This window comes from Bufo gargarizans, chromosome 6 (genome assembly GCF_014858855.1).
Source record: "Bufo gargarizans isolate SCDJY-AF-19 chromosome 6, ASM1485885v1, whole genome shotgun sequence".
In the NCBI taxonomy this organism is placed as follows: domain Eukaryota; kingdom Metazoa; phylum Chordata; class Amphibia; order Anura; family Bufonidae; genus Bufo; species Bufo gargarizans.
In genome coordinates, this window is record NC_058085.1 from 30,838,305 (window position 1) to 30,856,072 (window position 17,768).

At 42.8% G+C, this 17,768-nt stretch overlaps 1 protein-coding gene across 1 annotated transcript in view; it reads right to left on the reverse strand.

Annotated features, from left to right (window-relative positions):
- Positions 1–3,774: 3,774 nt before the first annotated feature.
- Positions 3,775–17,768, reverse strand: part of LOC122941917 (oocyte zinc finger protein XlCOF7.1-like) — a 58,105-nt gene continuing 44,111 nt past the window's right edge. Inside the window, exons 7-8 of the mRNA XM_044299415.1 lie at positions 10,169–10,271; positions 3,775–5,914 (exon numbers count right to left, since the gene is read on the reverse strand). Of these exons, the coding sequence (XP_044155350.1) occupies positions 4,893–5,914; positions 10,169–10,271 (1,125 nt within the window). The 3' untranslated portion in view covers positions 3,775–4,892. The remainder of the gene's footprint in view (positions 5,915–10,168; positions 10,272–17,768) is intronic.

Sequence of the window (17,768 nt, forward strand, 5' to 3'; positions counted from 1 at the left end):
CATTTTGTAGCTGTATTTTTATTTTTGAGGACTTTGTCCCAGTTCGTTAAGCCTATAGCCTTTCTTAGTTGGCTAAATTTAGCTATTTTGAAGTTTGGCATTTTTATTCTTCCCTGAAGAAACACTCTTTTGAATGATAATTAGAAGGTTATTACTTTATGGTCACTATTTCCCAGGTGTCCCCCAACCCCCCACCTTTAATTTCCTTTACGAGATCTAAAAGTTTCAGTTTCCAAGTCTATATCTGGGTAGTTTAAGTCCCCCATAATAACCACCTCATTTTGATTTGCCGCCTTGTCTATCTCGCTTAGGATTTTTTGTTCATGTTGGTTTGGCAGTGCCTCCGGAAGGGGGTTCCTAGTTTCCCTGGAGGGGGAATTCCCGTGTCTGTGTATGCCATTCCGCCTTCCGTGGGCAGCTCTGCCTGGGGCCGCGTAGCTCCTATTGCTTGCGGCATAGGTAACTGCTTCCGTCTCTGCTATACTTGTTGCTGGTATTTCTCTGCCTGTCTGACTCTAGTACTATTGGTACCTTTGTTGGTATCTCCTGGTTCTGCTGGACCAGATGCCACTGATTACGTGTTGCTCTGGAGTAGCCCCTAGCCACTACCATCTCTTCAAGCCTACCCTCACTATCCGAGGCTCTAGTGAAGTCCGGGTATTGCTTACATACGCCCCTTCTTAATCTCGCCAGTCAGTGGTGCAGTGGGTTCACACCCATTGTTCCTTGTGTGTACTTTGAGTGCCTCTGTTCCTGTCATGAGCTTGTTCTCTTTAATTAAGTTCCGTTGTTCCATTTTATTTTCCGGTGTTCCTGCTCGCCGGACATCTCGGAGGTCCTTCGCGGGATCCCCGACACATGACATTTCTTCTGTACAAATTAGAACCCAACACCAGCTGGCGACATAGATTTCCACATAAACCCCCTTCTGAGATTCTCCTTGATATAAATCAGACATCGCTTGGGTATCAGGGAGTGAAAGCAGGTAGACTTGAAATCAAGGAGGAGTAACACCGGGCAGGAGGTGTATCGGACAAACATGGGATCATTGAGGAGTCTCAGCCTCCATCTTGCTAAAGACATCCACAAAGCTGGCATATTGCAGGGGAAGCCCAGACAGATCTTCAGGTACTGGAGACAAGAAAGCTGTTCAGACTTCCGATAAGCAGGTGGACTGACGGGAGGATCCTCAACGTAGGAATTGACCCGAGTGCCAGTCCAAGACTGGAATGTGCTGTCGTAGTCAGGGAAGACCAAGGATGACAGGATTCACGTAGGCTGACATCACATAAAAGGGTGATCTTCATAATGGAAGCGCTCATTAGTATTAGCCCCATAAAATGCACTGACATTTTCTCCCCACTTTGGTTGGGAAAAAGAGTTAGTTTTATAAGGTGAAAAATACGATCTATTTTCTTTATTTTAGCCACAAAAAAGTTCAAATTTTTGGGCAATTTAGGAGATTTTCAATTTTAATTAAAAAAAAAATTTAAGTACCAAGCCAGGTTTGCAAAAGCTCATATATGAGAATAATAAAAATACATTTTTTCCCAAATCACACCATCGTATTCATTAGAGGGTGTCATGAATATTTTGATCCCATGTTTTAAGGAATTAAAGAGGTTTTCTGGGATTTTGATAATAATGGCCTATCCTAAAGGGTAAGTAATCAATATGAGATCATTGGCGTTCCAAATCCCAGCACCCCCACAGTCAGCTATATGAGGAAGCCATGAGTCATGAGTAAGGAACGCTACTGTCTCTGATCAGATATAGACTGGACTGTAACTGGCTTTTATCTGCACTGAAAAATAAAAGGTAACATTTTAACCAAGCTGCACCTTTTTCTCTTTTTTACTCAAGCAACACTGTGGTTCTTGGCGTGGTCCATGCTTGGTGTGACAGGGTTTGAGCACGCCTATACTCTTTCTTTGCCTATGATGAAGCCATAGCACCTCGTAAGCACTAAGGTCTTGTGAGGAGGGTGTGGTGCTCACCAGAACTCTAGTGAGCATCATGGTTTCCTAAAACAGCAGGTCGGCAGGGGGGCTGAGAAATGGATCCCTGCTGATCCCACACTGATTACCCATCCTGAGGATAAGTCATCATTATGAAAATCCTGGGAAACCTATTTAATGCAAAGCAGATGAAAACATTTAAAATTATTTTGCAAATGTTTTAAAGACAGTTTTTATTTTGTATAAAACGTGCTCCGGATAAAAAAAATAAGAAAAAAGAAAAGAAAACTAGGACCCATTGGCTCTGAAACTAAGAAATGTAGGGCCCAAATAAAAATTATAGTCGCTAAATTTAAATACTCGTATATCTACCTCTGAGTAGTTACCCCACAATAACGGGCCCCTGCCTGGCATGGTAGATGCTTATGTGCACTAAATAAGCAATCACCTACAGAATATATTATGGGGCAGTGTCCAAAACAATCTAAGGGAACAGAAAAGGACTATTCCCCCAGCCCCTCAAAAATGTATTGTCATTACTTCTAGAATTATTGTCAGGTGTAAAACATCCAATTAAAAAATTTAAAATAATTAACAAAACTGTAATTATGCCCATGGAACAGCCTGAATATTAGAAATCCTCCAAATAAAAAAATATGTCCATATCACCAGACAATAATAGGAATGGGAATAGTCATGGGAAACAAAATGATCAACATATCTAATGAATACATTTTATATCAAGTCATCTTCAATTATAAAACTAAACAATCTAGAGCTGGTGGACATACAATAAAAAATGATCAAGGATTCACCCACGGGTAAATTCATGCGAGATAAGTGAACCACATGACTTCTACAAATAGAGGGGTGGCGGGGACACAACTTGTTGGCTTTATCTACAGGTACATTTTGGTCAGGACATACAGATTAAGATGATATTCCTTTAGGAGGCCAAGTGACGGCTTACACGTAATTAGGCAACTTGCAGATTATTGATGATAATGATTATTGATAAGCCCATATTTGATGTAATGTTCATTTATTTTTAATGTTACAAATACTTATAGGGGTAGAACAGACCAGGGCTGGAATAGGTAGATTGTTATCCTTTTACTAGCAGAAGGACCCGCTCGGGTATATTGCATCTAATGTTTCTGTGTGTTGTTTAAAGATATCCACAGTATCCTCCATAACTGTTACCTCTACAGCACCCTGCCCCCTTAACAGTGAAATCCACTGCGCCTCACTCCTTAACACTGACCCCCACACAGTGCCCCACCTCCTTACATTTGGACGTCTACAGCAGCTCATCCACTTAACTTTAAGCTTCACAGCAGCCCACCCCTTTAACAGTGAGTTTCACAGCACCTCACTCCCTTGACATTGACCTTCTCAGAGGCACGCCACCTTAACAGTGACCTATACAGCACCCCCGCCCCTTTAACAGTGACCTCCACAGTGTCTACACCTTTAACACTGACCCCCACACAGTGCTCCACCTCCTTACTTTGGGACGTCTACAGCAGCTCATCCACTTAACTTTAAGCTTCACAGCAGCCCACCCCTTTAACAGGAGTTTCACAGCACCTCACTCCCTTGACATTGACATTCTCAGAGGCACGCCACCTTAACAGTGACCTATACAGCACCCCCGCCCCTTTAACAGTGACCTCCACAGTGTCTACCCCTTTAACAGTGACCTCCACAGGGCCCTGCCCCTTTAAGGCTAGGGCTACACGACATGTGTTGTGCGACATTTTGTCTCAACAATTTTTATAATGATAGGCTATGGTGTCGCACTGGGACATGCGACATTTTGCGACTGCGACACGAAAAAAAAAATCCATCCAAGATGGATGCATGTAGCAGTGTGGTTGTGCCCTATGTGTCATGCAACTTGGGTTGGCTGGGTTGTTATGAAACCTGGAGTAAATCTGTAAATCTGTATGTGGAGAGTAAGGGCCTGCGAGCTTCTATTGGCTGATAAGGGACATGTGACCGTGTGTATGGCAGGTAGAATATGAAGAGAAAGACTTTTTTGGTAATATTTTAGGAATGGTAATGTCCTAGAGAGCTGAGACCCCACAAGATTTCTTCCCAGGTTGCAAGGGATGTGTATACCAAGTTTCGTTGAAATCGATGGTTGTGTTTTTAAGTGATAGCGGAACATACACACATATGTTTATTATTTATTTTTATATATATATGGTTGAAAGAAACACTACTCGTATAAATTTACAATGTGTCACTCAGACAGACTCTCTCTTACCAGTGGTGGCCCCTCTCTCTATTACTACCCCTGTGCTGTCCTCATGCTCAGTGTTTAGCCTGCAGACATCCTTTCTGTCATTCCACTTGACTGCAAGTAACTGCCCATTTACAGTGTGATTGTCGCCACTTTTTCCACATGTCTGGACACCAGCTCTTGTGGGAATTCATCTCTTTTTATTTGGACTTTCCCAAAGGCCCTTGTATTTTCAGTTTTATAGGAATGGAGGGGCCCCCCATACCGATCACAGGCAGAGCAGTACCGTTGGGAAACTTTAGTTTGTTTTTGTTTTTTTTATTTCCTCTCCCCAAACATTTTTCTTTAGAGAATATTTATGTATATAAGAAAACTTACTTTCACTCTTAAATTGATCTGTCAGCTGATTGGTATTCATTCAATACTGGAGACCATATGTGTTTGGGGACCTTTACAGTGGCCTTGATCATTGCTCCAAACCCTTAGCTACCCCTGGTAGCTGAAAGCAATGGGATATTTTACCTCCCTGTAAAAAGGAGTATGTTTTTGAATAAAGCCAGTTAGTGACCACCATAAAAACACGTAAAGGCAGTCACGAACAAGCTAAGCATGAAAATGTCTTCTCTTATTTGTGAGTTTTTTTTATGCGTAACCAGGGCTGATGCCTGCTTAAAACATTTCCCACATTATGAACATGAAAGTAGCTTCTCTCTTGTATGAATTCTCTCATGTCTAAGCAGAGCTGGTTTATGCTTAAAACATTTCACACATTCTGAACATGAAAATGGCTTCTCTCCTGTGTGAATTCTCTGATGTGTAACAAAAGTCGATCTATGGTTAAAACATTTCCCACATTCTGAACATGAAAATGGCTTCTCTCCTGTGTGAATTCTCTCATGTCTAAGAAGAGCTGATGTCTGCTTAAAACATTTCCCACATTCTAAACATGAAAATGGCTTCTCCCCTGTGTGAATTCTCAGATGTCTAATAAGATCCGATTTCTGGTTAAAACATTTCCCACATTCTGAACATGAAAATGGCTTCTCCCCTGTGTGAATTCTCTGATGTTTAACAAAAGCCGATTTTTGGATAAAACATTTCCCACACTCTGAACATGAAAATGTCTCCTCTCCTGTGTGAATCATCTCATGTCTAAGAAGAGCCGATTTCTGGTTAAAACATTTCCCACATTCTGAACATGAAAATGGCTTCTCTCCTGTATGAATTAGCTCATGTCTAAGAAGAGCCGATTTCTGGTTAAAACATTTCCCACATTCTGAACATGAAAATGGCTTCTCTCCTGTGTGATTTCTCTGATGTACAATAAGATCAGATTTCAGTCTAAGACACTTTCCACATTCTGAACATGTAAATGGCTTCACTCCTGTGTGAATTCTCTGATGTACAACCAGAGCCGATTTATGCTTAAAACATTTCCCACATTCTGAACATGTAAATGGCTCCATTTTTAAGTGAGTTGTTTGATGTTTAACACCTCTTCTGTGACTTTTATTTTGTGTTACAGTCTGTGATGAATCAGAAGATTGAACCTGTTTGAAAGGATCAAGTGATACATTTTTGCTTTGAATAGATGAAGGTAAGTCTTGGATATTGGTATGTTCTTCATATTTATCTCGTGTGATACCATGATCAGATACTTCAAAATCTGAAGATATAAGATGTTTCTCTAAGTTCCTGGTACAGTCATCTGCCAAGAATAAAAACAGTGCTATTGAGGGAGTTCACCGGCATGTAGCTCAGCCTGCTATACCACCTAGCTGATATCATGAAAATATTCAATTGTAGGCTTTCTTCATCCAAAGAAAGGACAACATATATATACAAAATTGATACCATTTATTCCAATTATTGTCTAAAATATGTCACAATTAATCCTCTATTTCATACAAAACCTTAAACCTTCACACATTCAATAAATATGGCGAGACTAAGAGAGAGACCGTGATTGTACATTATCTCAATTCAAGCACTATATGAGTAATTTATTTTATTGGCCATATTTATTTTGTGTGAAGGTTTAAGGTTTTGTATGAATTAGAGGATTAATTGTGACATTTTATACAATAATAGGAATAAATGGTATACATTTAAATATACAGTACAGACCAAAAGTTTGGACACACCTTCTCATTCAAAGAGTTTTCTTTATTTTCATGACTATGAAAATTGTAGATTCACACTGAAGGCATCAAAACTATGAATTAACACATGTGGAATTATATACATAACAGAAAAGTGTGAAACAACTGAAAATATGTCATATTCTAGGTTCTTCAAAGTAGCCACCTTTTGCTTTGAATACTGCTTTGCACACTCTTGGCATTCTCTTGATGAGCTTCAAGAGGTAGTCACCTGAAATGGTTTTCACTTCACAGGTGTACCCTGTCAGGTTTAATAAGTGGGATTTCTTGCCTTATAAATGGGGTTGGGACCATCAGTTGCGTTGTGGAGAAGTCAGGTGGATACACAGCTGATAGTCCTACTGAATAGACTGTTAGAATTTGTATTATGGCAAGAAAAAAGCAGCTAAGTAAAGAAAAACGAGTTGCCATCATTACTTTAGGAAATGAAGGTCAGTCAGTCCGAAAAATTGGGAAAACTTTGAAAGTGTCCCCAAGTGCAGTCACAAAAAACATCAAGCGCTATAAAGAAACTGACTCACATGTGGACCACCCCAGGAATGGAAGACCAAGAGTCACCTCTGCTGCGGAGGATAAGTTCAGCCGAGTCACCAACCTCAGAAATTGCAGGTTAACAGCAGCTCAGATTAGAGACCAGGTCAATGCCACACAGAGTTCTAGCAGCAGACACATCTCTAGAACAACTGTTAAGAGGAGACTGTGTTAATCAGGCCTTCATGGTAGAATATCTGCTAGGAAACCACTGCTAAGGACAGGCAACAAGCAGAAGAGACTTGTTTGGGCTAAAGAACACAAGGAATGGACATTAGACCAGTGGAAATCTGTGCTTTGGTCTGAGGAGTCCAAATTTGAGATCTTTGGTTCCAACCACCGTGTCTTTGTGCAACATAGAAAAGGTGAACGGATGGACTCTACATGCCTGGTTTCCACCGTGAAGCATGGAGGAGGAGGTGTGATGGTGTGGGGGTGCTTTGCTGGTGACACTGTTGGTGATTTATTTAAAATTGAAGGCATACTGAACCAGCATGGCTACCACAGCATCTTGCAGTGGCATGCTATTCCATCCGGTTTGCGTTTAGTTGGACTATCATTTATTTTTCAAAAGGACAATGACCACAAACACACCTCCAGGCTGTGTAAGGTCTATTTGACCATGAAGGAGAGTGATGGGGTGCTGCGCCAGATGACCTGGCCTCCACAGTCACCGGACCGGAACCCAATCGACAAGTGCCAAGCATCTCTGGGAACTCCTTCAAGACTGTTGGAAGACCATTTCAGGTGACTACCTCTTGAAGCTCATCAAGAGAATGCCAAGAGTGTGCAAAGCAGTAATCAAAGCAAAAGGTGGCTACTTTGAAGAACCTAGAATATGACATATTTTCAGTTGTTTCACACTTTTCTGTTATGTATATAATTCCACATGTGTTAAATCATAGGTTTTGATGCCTTCAGTGTGAATCTACAATTTTCATAGTCATGAAAATACAGAAAACTCTTTGAATCAGAAGGCGTGTCCAAACTTTTGGTCTGTACTATATATAAATGGACTGTACAAAAAAAAAAAATATATATATTGTGGAAAAACTGCTCCATGTAAAATGCCATCAAAAGACAAGGGGGAACTGCCTCTGACTGGAGAAAAATAAAAGTTCAGTCTCCAGAAGAGTCAATGATTCTTTACTGTAAGAACGCCTGTGGACATGGTCACAGCAGGAACAGTGGACAGTTTTAAAAAGGGTTCAGATAAATTCTTAAAAGTAAATTACATTACTGATTATGAAAATGTGTAGAAATCTTGGTCTCACTCCCTTCACACTGAGATTGAGCCACTAAGTGAGATGAAAATGATTAGGCAGAGGGCCCTAGGTATACCAGATTTACTGAAATTCATGACCAATTCGGAACAAATTGAATTTCTTTGCGTAGTTCTTCGAATCACCCTAATCAAATTTTTAAAAAGGTCATTCATCTCTAATTATGATGTTTGGGTCTGGGGTAAGGACATTTCTGATGGAAGATCCTCAAGTTTCAATCTGAACAGACTGATGACAGTAGTGTTGATGCAGTTGTATTATGGTCTGCAATGGAGTCAAGGCTCATCACTAGGAGCTCGGTCAAACTGCAACATGCCAAAAGGACAAGAGCATGTTCAGAAACGGGACCAATGATCAAAGACAGAAGGACAATAGGTTCCTGGTATACAATTCAAAAAGACAAGGCAGAATTGTGGTCAGGATGAAAATCAAATACAGTAGCCAATAGCAATACATAGGAAGAAGCAAGGAAAGGAATTTAGCTCCATCACCAGGCAGTACTTGTCCGGATTGATTCCTCAGGTCCATATCTTTTCTAATCATTGAGCTAAATGATTGTTTTTATATGGACCTACTTGCAATCCAGAATTTGCTCAAGCTTTAATATCTGCAAAAATGTATCTTGATTTTTGTAAAAATAAAATAAAATAAATTGTTGATAACCATAGAGTGCAGAAGGGACATACACTCCTCAACTCCTGAAATTGCAACGCGGAGAATGACAAGCCGGGAGGTTATCATAACAGAGGAAGTAGCAGGAGTGGCTAAGATCTGCAGATGATGAAATTGTCAAGCACCCAGTTTCAGTCTGTGGCATGTGGGAGGGACATTTAAGCCAGGTTAAGAGCAAAGTTTTTTTAGCCACATGAAACCTCAACAATTGGATCACGTTGTTGTGTGATGATAGTGCTGCCATCTGTTCATCGATGTGCCAGTTATCACCACTTGTTGCAGATCGAGCGGGACATAAAGACCCTTGTGCCTCATAAGAAGACATTGGTATTATAGAAAGTGCATACTGGCTGGAGGGAAGAGGTTAGGTGGGGGGATGGTTCATTTTTTGCCTCACGCAGCACGAAGGTTATGCGATTCCTTGCCCTCCTGGCCACACAGCACTGAAGGAAGGGGGGCCCAAACTGAACTCTTACACCAGGCCCATGAGCCTTTTGCATCTCCCCTGCTTGAATTGAACTGTATCACTCCGGCACATCGCTATACAACTAGGAAGAGACGTCAGCACTGTTCGACATGGTGTGTCCTAGTAGTAGTAGAGATCTCTTCTGCACTGCAAGTGAAATTGGACATCGCGTCCCAAGCTTAGAGTGGAAAACAGGGTCTACATAAATGGTTACAATACATATACTAAATGTATATCTCACCTCTATGCTACCACATTTACATCTATATTAAATTTGAATTTCATTTGAATCAGTGAATATAATTGATTGCAGGTACAAGAAATGACAGGTGGCACTCACCACCGCAGATAAAATGCTTATTTATTCATCCAACACACATGGACACAAAGTAAGGGCTGGGGCAGACACCAGATCACAGAGCGCCGAAGTAGCGACGGCCATTTCGCGCTGCTGTGCTTCTTCTGGCTACATGTCAGTAGCCGGAAGAAGCGCAGTAGCACGAAGCGGCCGTCGATACTTCGGCGCTCTGTGATCTGGCTGGTGTCTGCCCCAGCGCTTACTTTGTGTCCATGTGTGTTGTATGAATAAATAAGCATTTTATCTGCGGTGGTGAGTGCCGCCTGTCATTTCTTGTACCTGCAATCAAGTTTCATCTTGTGTTTTCCGGAGCTGAGCACCACGCACACTGCATATATAAGGTTCGCTGGATGTTTGTTTGGCAGTAACAGTACTGAGCAGTGCTGACAAAACTGACAGAAAAGAGAACCTAAAAATGTAACATAAAACTGTAGTATCCAGTGAAGGAGTAGAATCTGTGAGACCTCTTTACTTACTGGTTACTACTCACCTGGCCGGTTATCTGTAGGAATGTCCTCTATGCTCTGCTCATCATCCCTCACATATGTCTCTGTAGGATTAATATTGTTCAGATCTTCACCCGGATTCACGAGCTGTGAAACAAATATTATAGACGTCATCGGACAGTTGGAGAAGTCGAGTGGAAGGTTTTATATGACCAAAGAAGATCAGTAATTAGAATGATGACAGAAGTGACCAGATAACAGGACTTATCTGACCCAAATATCTGCAGGTCTCATGCATGAATCCAATCTGATTGCTTCATTATTACAACCAGAAGCTTACAAGGCAGGTGGAGTAGTCCTTATTGTCCATCAGTAACATTAAATTGTGTGTGTATATAACTAGAGATAAGCAAATTTTTGAAAAATATGATTTGGCAGCTTCGATGAAGTCTGCCAAGAAATTCTATTCCATGTGAATTAATTCATCATGAATCACTATAAATCCGGTATACCCAGGCCACTCTGCCTAAATCATATTCTTCTCACTTGGTGGCCCAATCTCAGTTTAGAGGCTTGGAAGTTAAACTGCAGAGAGAGTCCATCACCGTGTACATCAGTGTTCAGTGCACCAAGATTCTTAGTGAATCCCATCTGTTAGCTGTAGATTTACTGTGCGTCAGTATTTCAGGTCAATGTTACAGTCAGGTTTAATTTATCGCCGTGGACTTTACTGTGCAGTACATCAAGATTCAAATAGTCAGCAGCAGTGGCAGTAATAGTGTGCACCAAGATTCATAGCTAATCCCTTCTGTTAAACAAAAAATAATGCATAAACCACCCTTCAGTAAAGCAAAAAAAAGGATGTGCGCCCCCGCAGGAGCTGTGTCCAAATGGCTTCTTAGTCAAACAAAACAAAATAAAGAAATGTAGACAGCGCCAAAAAAGTAGTGGTGAAATTTTTTCATTTTAATCCATGTTGTGTGTGTTTACATCTAAAATAGTTTTTTTTTTTTAAACAAAGAAAGTCCTGCATGAAGAACTTTAATGGCCTCTTTTACATGGTCAGTACTGTGCGTCAGTATTTGATCAACCCAAAAAGAAGGAGTGGGTCCAAATCAGGCAATGTCGGGGAAGAACATTTTGCCTTTGCAGCTCATGGAGGGTGTGTTTTGCAATGTAAGAGTGGCTGAAGTGCATGCACAGATTCCAGGACATTTTAAACAGCCCTTGCAGTTAAGCAGAAGACTTGATGAACCGAGTTACGAGATTGAAGACTTGCGCTATGCAGGGAGCATGGGTCAGCCCTCCCTGACGTATCACAGACAAGACATGTTCTTCCCGTTATCAATAACCATGGCTCCTATCTCCAACGAGACAGCCAGTGTTCGATTTCTTTATTGATGACGCCAATAAGTTCCTCCCTGGTGTGGCTCAGTTCACCAAGGTTGAACAGGTGCAGAACCACATGACAATGCCTAGCTTTGCATGTGTGATATGATGGAGGACCACTGTGAACCGTGCCTAGAGGGTGAAGACAAGGTGGAGAATGAGGAGGCAGAGGAGGAAATTGGTGCACAACTTGCAGAGGCAGCAGTGGGCTAGCGCTCCAACACTGTATAATGCCTGTCTGCCGCTGGTTTTATGAACCCGTGCACTGCTAGTGTGTTCCTCACAGGTAGTCTCCCGAGTAGTAGACGGTGTACCCCCCCTGCATTTGGCTGCAGATCTCCCACTGCTTCCACCCTGCCGGCTCACGGGTCTCTTGCTCACGTCCCTGACCTCTCGAAACATATGCTCCCATCCGACTGTCATCGTCGTTAGTTGCACATCTAAAGGAGTCCGCAGTGACCTCTCCAAGTCTGGGCTGCCTGTAACTGCTGACTTTCCTCACAAAGATAATAGTCACCGAAAATCGGAGCAAAGTCGGCGGCAAACATTAATTGGCTAACAGACTAAGCAGTAAAATCAAGAGGCAGGTTCAGGACAGGTGAGGGCACAGAGGCAGTTCCTGAGCCATGAAATCTAAGCGTGGTGGCTGTGTGTATCTGTTGTCACTTGAGATTATGTTGAAGAGGGAGTCAACCATTCCAGTACAACTGGATTGTTGGTCAAAACAGGACCGCTGTATGACAGTGGCAGTTGCTGTGGATGCTGCTACCACCACTTCTTCTGCTGTTAATTGTGCTGGCTACAGCAACAATTTTGACACTGCCTGTTCCTTTGGAGGGCCCAGGCAGCTGTCTGTTGGCCATAGTGTATAACAACTGTATCGCTAACAGAATGGATTAGCCATGATAAATTTCGCTCCACTGCAGTTATGTACAGGGCAATAAATTACACCTATAATATAAAGAAATATATTGTGGGCAGCGCAGATACTAAGAATATTAAAGCAGGCTGATAAAAAAATGTTTTTGATAATTCTCTTGTTCCCAGGCTTCTTACTTTCGCTTTCTAACATGTGCAGCTGCCATTTTAGGTAAACCTGATTCATTACCATGAAGCGCAAGGAAATTTGGCTTTGCAAATCAAACTTTCTAAACTTCGAACCAAATTCCGTGTCTTATGTTTTGCTTTGCTCAACTCTATATACAACGTTAAATTATTTATGTACCTGTTGCCCGTGCTGGCCACCTCAGTTCTGTGGAGCCAGTAAGCCTGGCATGTGCAATAATTTAGTAATAAAAAATGTACTGTAGTAAAATTGTAAAATTGGGCTTTTTCTCACCGCTATGTAAGTATAGAAATAAGAAAAAAATAAAATTAAGTGCTGGTGCTTCCCCTAGATGGCCCAGATGGTGTGTGGGGAGGGAAGGCAATAGTACAGGGGCGCCAAGGTAGCGATAAGAGTAAACTGAGAAGATGAGAATGTAGAGGTGGCCAGAGACGGTCACGCTCCCAAAAAAGAAAAACCCCGCCAAGCCTAACCTCCATCAACTCAGTAACTTAGCAAGGGCCTCTCCTTTTGCCCCACCAGTGGACCGGATATATTTGAACTATTTGTAGATGTGAACTGCTTTATTCGTAATCTAACCCTAAAGCGACACTATACTGCTAAATACCGCCATTGCCAACAACTTTCCAAGAATCCTCTAACCACACTCCCAGAAAGGCCTCATGCACACGACCGTGGTGTGTTTTGCGGTCCGCAAATTGCAGATCCGCGTTTTGCAATTTGCGGAACGGCACGGACAGCCTTCAATATAAATGCGTATTCTTGTCCGCAAAGCACGGACAAGAATAGAACATGTTATATTTTTTAGCGGGGTCACAGAACGGATCAACGGATGCAGACAGAACACGGAATGCTGTCCGCATCTTTTGCCGCCCCATTGATGTGAATGGGTCCGCATCCGAGCCGCCAAAACGACGGCTCGGATGCGGACTCAAACAACGGCTGTGTGCATGAGGCCAAACTGATACACTGATGGTGGATAATTCGGATCTGGGGGATCAGGACATTAAACTTCTCATTGAGGAAATCATCAACGCCCCAATGTCATCCTGACTTGGACCTAAATCCACATTCTATCCCTTAGACAGTAGAGGGCCACATCTTGAGACCTTTTATTACCTGGTACTCAATGATCTAAAAGTCACTTTCTCCTACAGTGAACTAACCCCCACCTATACCCACAATCTCTCCAGTAACCAACGGAAAGCCATTACCGGGCTACCTAAAAACAAGAAGATAGTTATCAAAAGTGCAGACAAAGGTGTGTGGGGGGTAATAATCATAGACTCCGAGTATTATCATAAAGAGGCCTTAAACATCCTCTCAAAACACCATTACCAAATATTGAAAGCTGACCATACAGACCTTTATAAGAAAAAAACTATTTGTTTAGGGGTAGTATTGGTAGTAACAGCTCTGTAGCGATAATGATAGTGGTAGTAGGGATAAAGGGAGTTGGAAATAGGGGATTAGCATAACAGAATAGATGCTGCAGCTATATGGTAAAGAACGAGGTAGGCAGCCATACAATATAGACCATGAAGATAGGCAGGCAGACAGTGGTACGATGGCAGCAGCAGCCATACATTACGGAACATGATGGTAGGCAGGCAGACAGTGGCTGGGGCACTGTCCTAAGGGCAAATCTATTCATCAGCCTCAGTCGGAGGACTGTGAAAATGATCACGTCCCATGCCTCATTTATTTTGATAAAAGTGATGTTTTTTTACACTAGCAGGGGACAAACTAATCTGGTTTGGTGTCACAAAGCCCCCTGCCAGCATAAAAACCTTTCTTCCATCATCCCTTGTTGTTTCAACATTAGCATCTGCTCTTAGAAAAATATCAGGGTGATGACACAGTTTATGCCGCAGTTGTCCCTGTTGACAAATTTTGTGGCCTCTTCAAAGGACTTCAGTGTGCGACAGGCGTCTCCGATGAGCTGCCACTGCCTGACCTTGAAACAACACGTGCGCCCTGCTGAGGTGACCTGGTGCAAAATCATCCAGTGGTTTACACTGCTTGTAGAGAAGCTCTAGCATCTGCAAAGTGTAATTCGAGCTAGTTGAAATGTCACGGCAGACTGTTCTGTTGCAGCAAGTCCTTGCCTAATAAGAAGTAGATTTATCGTGCCAACCATGTAGGAGCATGTGTTATTTCCCCCAAATGTAGAGCAGCTACAAGGTTTCTGATTACCTAACCAGTTGAAGTTGGGAGATGGGGGGGGGAGACAGCCAGTGGGATATTTCCTGCTTGATGCACTTTTTAAAGTGATTGGCTGTGTGGCTACTTTTGCCAAGCGGAATGGCAATTCTTCACTATACACATAATAGGAAGAAGGGGAAGAGGTAGTGATGCACTGCCCTGCTTCTGTTTGGAACAGGAGGATGTCCAAGGAGGAGGGGGTGCAAGAGGCAGATACGTGCCTGGTGTGGGAACCAGGTCAACCCAAACATGCAGGTGTCAATAGGACCTGACCTTTTTGCTGCAGTGCTGCCTCATCGCAAAAAAAAAAAAAATAATAATAATAGGGGGCTATGAAAGACTTGTGCTGTCCTTGCTTCAGGTTTCCAATATGGCGTGCACCCTGCCACACATCGATAATCGCAATAAGCAACCTACATTCTCCACCAGTTAGGAGAACACTGTACTGGAAGTGGATGCTTCCTGGCTGCTGCAAAGGAGACCAGGAGAAAGAGGACACTAGTAGCTGTTGCTACTTCTGTTTTCCCACAGTAAAAGTTAATGCTGCTTCATATAGTTCAATAGAGCCGTGGTGCCTACGTTTGAATGCCCATGGGTTATTTTAATCCTGCAGATCTTGCACATGGCACAGTTTTTGTCTTCCACCACTGTGGAGAAAGACTGCCTGAAAAGAGATTTTCACACAGAACTATCATCATTCAACATTGTTTTAGGACTAGCACATTTTAAGCCTCTGCCCACAGTATCAGCAGCATCAGCAGTTCCCAAGCTGACCATGATAGAAGCAGATCTAGCAGTTTTTTGGGAGGTTCTGGTTGTATGTTGCCTCTGCTCTTTATTGCTGTCACTGCCACCAGCCTCCTCCTCTGATGTTAATTCCTCCTCAGCACCCTGATCAAGACCCTAGGTCCTGTCCAACACACAATAGTCCTCAACATCCCTGCCACTTTTATCAGACTGCGATATGTCATAGTGGGCTCCCTGCCCCCCCTACAGATTCCCTACTTTATATTTTCCCTGTGTTCTACTGCCGCTACCACTGACACCACCACGAACATAGCTATGCATGAGTCTGCCACCTCCACCTGAACTTCTTCCTCATGGCAGTCCAAGACTATTCTTACACAACTCATCAACAGAGAGATTATCTTGTGTAGCATGAAGTAGGGTTTTGTTGACTCATCTTAATAAAAAAGAAGGCACCCCACTAAGAGGGGGCAACAAAGACAGAGCATGCAACTAAAAGGCTTCTCTGAAGTTGCAAGGAGGAGTAGCAGGAGGAATGCTTTGACCTTTTGCTCCAAGGTACGGTGTCAGTGGTGAGCCATCCAGTCAATAATCTCATCCTCTTTGTCCTCAATAATAATGTTGCGCCTTTCAGGAGCCAGGGAGAACTGTGGCCAACTACTAACACTGGCTGGAGCTGCTGCTGCTATTACCCACACTCTGACTCTAGGAGGGCAAAGCACAGGTCTTTCATTTTGCCCTCTTCTGTTTTCCAGACATTTTGTTACAAAAGCTATAAATGAAAAGTCATGGGTTTGGTACACACAGATTATTAAACAGTACTAGCAAAATGGCAAAGTGTGTTTTCTGTAATTCAGAGATATAGGCACAATTAAATGCCCCCCCCCCCCCCCATCTACAGACACACTGCACACTGGTATTAACAATATACTTCTGAAATAATGCAGTGTGTAGTGAAATATCTTTGTATAATGCATTTGATATCAATGATTCAACAAGTACATTTTTGTACTAAAATGTTTTTGAAACAGTCTGATGTAGTAATACAGCCTCTAAAACACATATAACAATGCAGCGTTTGCTGTAAAATGTAGTTGAATTATGCTTTCGATAATATAGATAAGATATTGGTTTTACAGCGTTATTGCTGTAAAATGATTTTGTAATAAAGCAATGCTTTTAATAAAAAAATGAATTTTATATATATTATATATACACACAGTACAGACCAAAAGTTTGGACACACCTTCTCATTCAAAGAGTTTTCTTTATTTTCATGACTATGAAAATTGTAGATTCACACTGAAGGCATCAAAACTATGAATTAACACATGTGGAATTATATACATAACAAGTGTGAAACAACTGAAAATATTCTAGGTTCTTCAAAGTAGACACCTTTTCCTTTGATTACTGCTTTGCACACTCTTGGCATTCTCTTGATGAGCTTCAAGAGGTAGTCACCTGAAATGGTCTTCCAACAGTCTTGAAGGAGTTCCCACAGATGCTTAGCACTTGTTGGCCCTTTTGCCTTCACTCTGCAGTCCAGCCAGTGGCGTACCAAGGGGGGGGGGGGGGCGGGCCGCCCCGGGTGCCACTCACAAGGGGGGTGCCAGGCCGCCTGTCTTTAAAAAAAAATTTTTTATTCTTCAGGGCCGCACCGCCGATCGCCACAGGCGGCGCGGCCCTGGATGTAATTGCGGCTGTGAGCTGTGGGGCAGGGGAGGGAGAGGCGTGTCCCTCCCCTGTTCTTCTGATAGGCCGCAGGCACTAATGCCTGCAGCCTACCAGAGGCCGGCTCAGGCAGCGCGATGATGTCATTATCATCGCGACGCCTGACTCCGGCAGCACACAGCAGGGACACAGGCCGGAAAAGGCTTGCATCGCTGCTGAGCTGATGGAGGTAAGTATTCGTTTTTTTGTTTTTTTTTCCTCTTTGGGGGGTGGGCCTGGCACTATGGAGGGGCACTATGGGGGGGCACTATAGGGGGAGCTGGCACTATGGGGGGAGATCTGGCACTATGGGGGGAGATCTGGCACTATGGGAGGGCACTATAGGGACAGCTGGCACTATAGGGGGAGCTGACACTATGGGGGAGATTTGGCACTATGGGGGGAGATCTGGCACTATGGGGCAGCTGGCACTATGGGGGGAGATCTGGCACTATAGGGGGAGCTGGCACTATAGAGGGAGCTGGCACTATGGGGGGAGATCTGGCACTATGGGGGGGAGATCT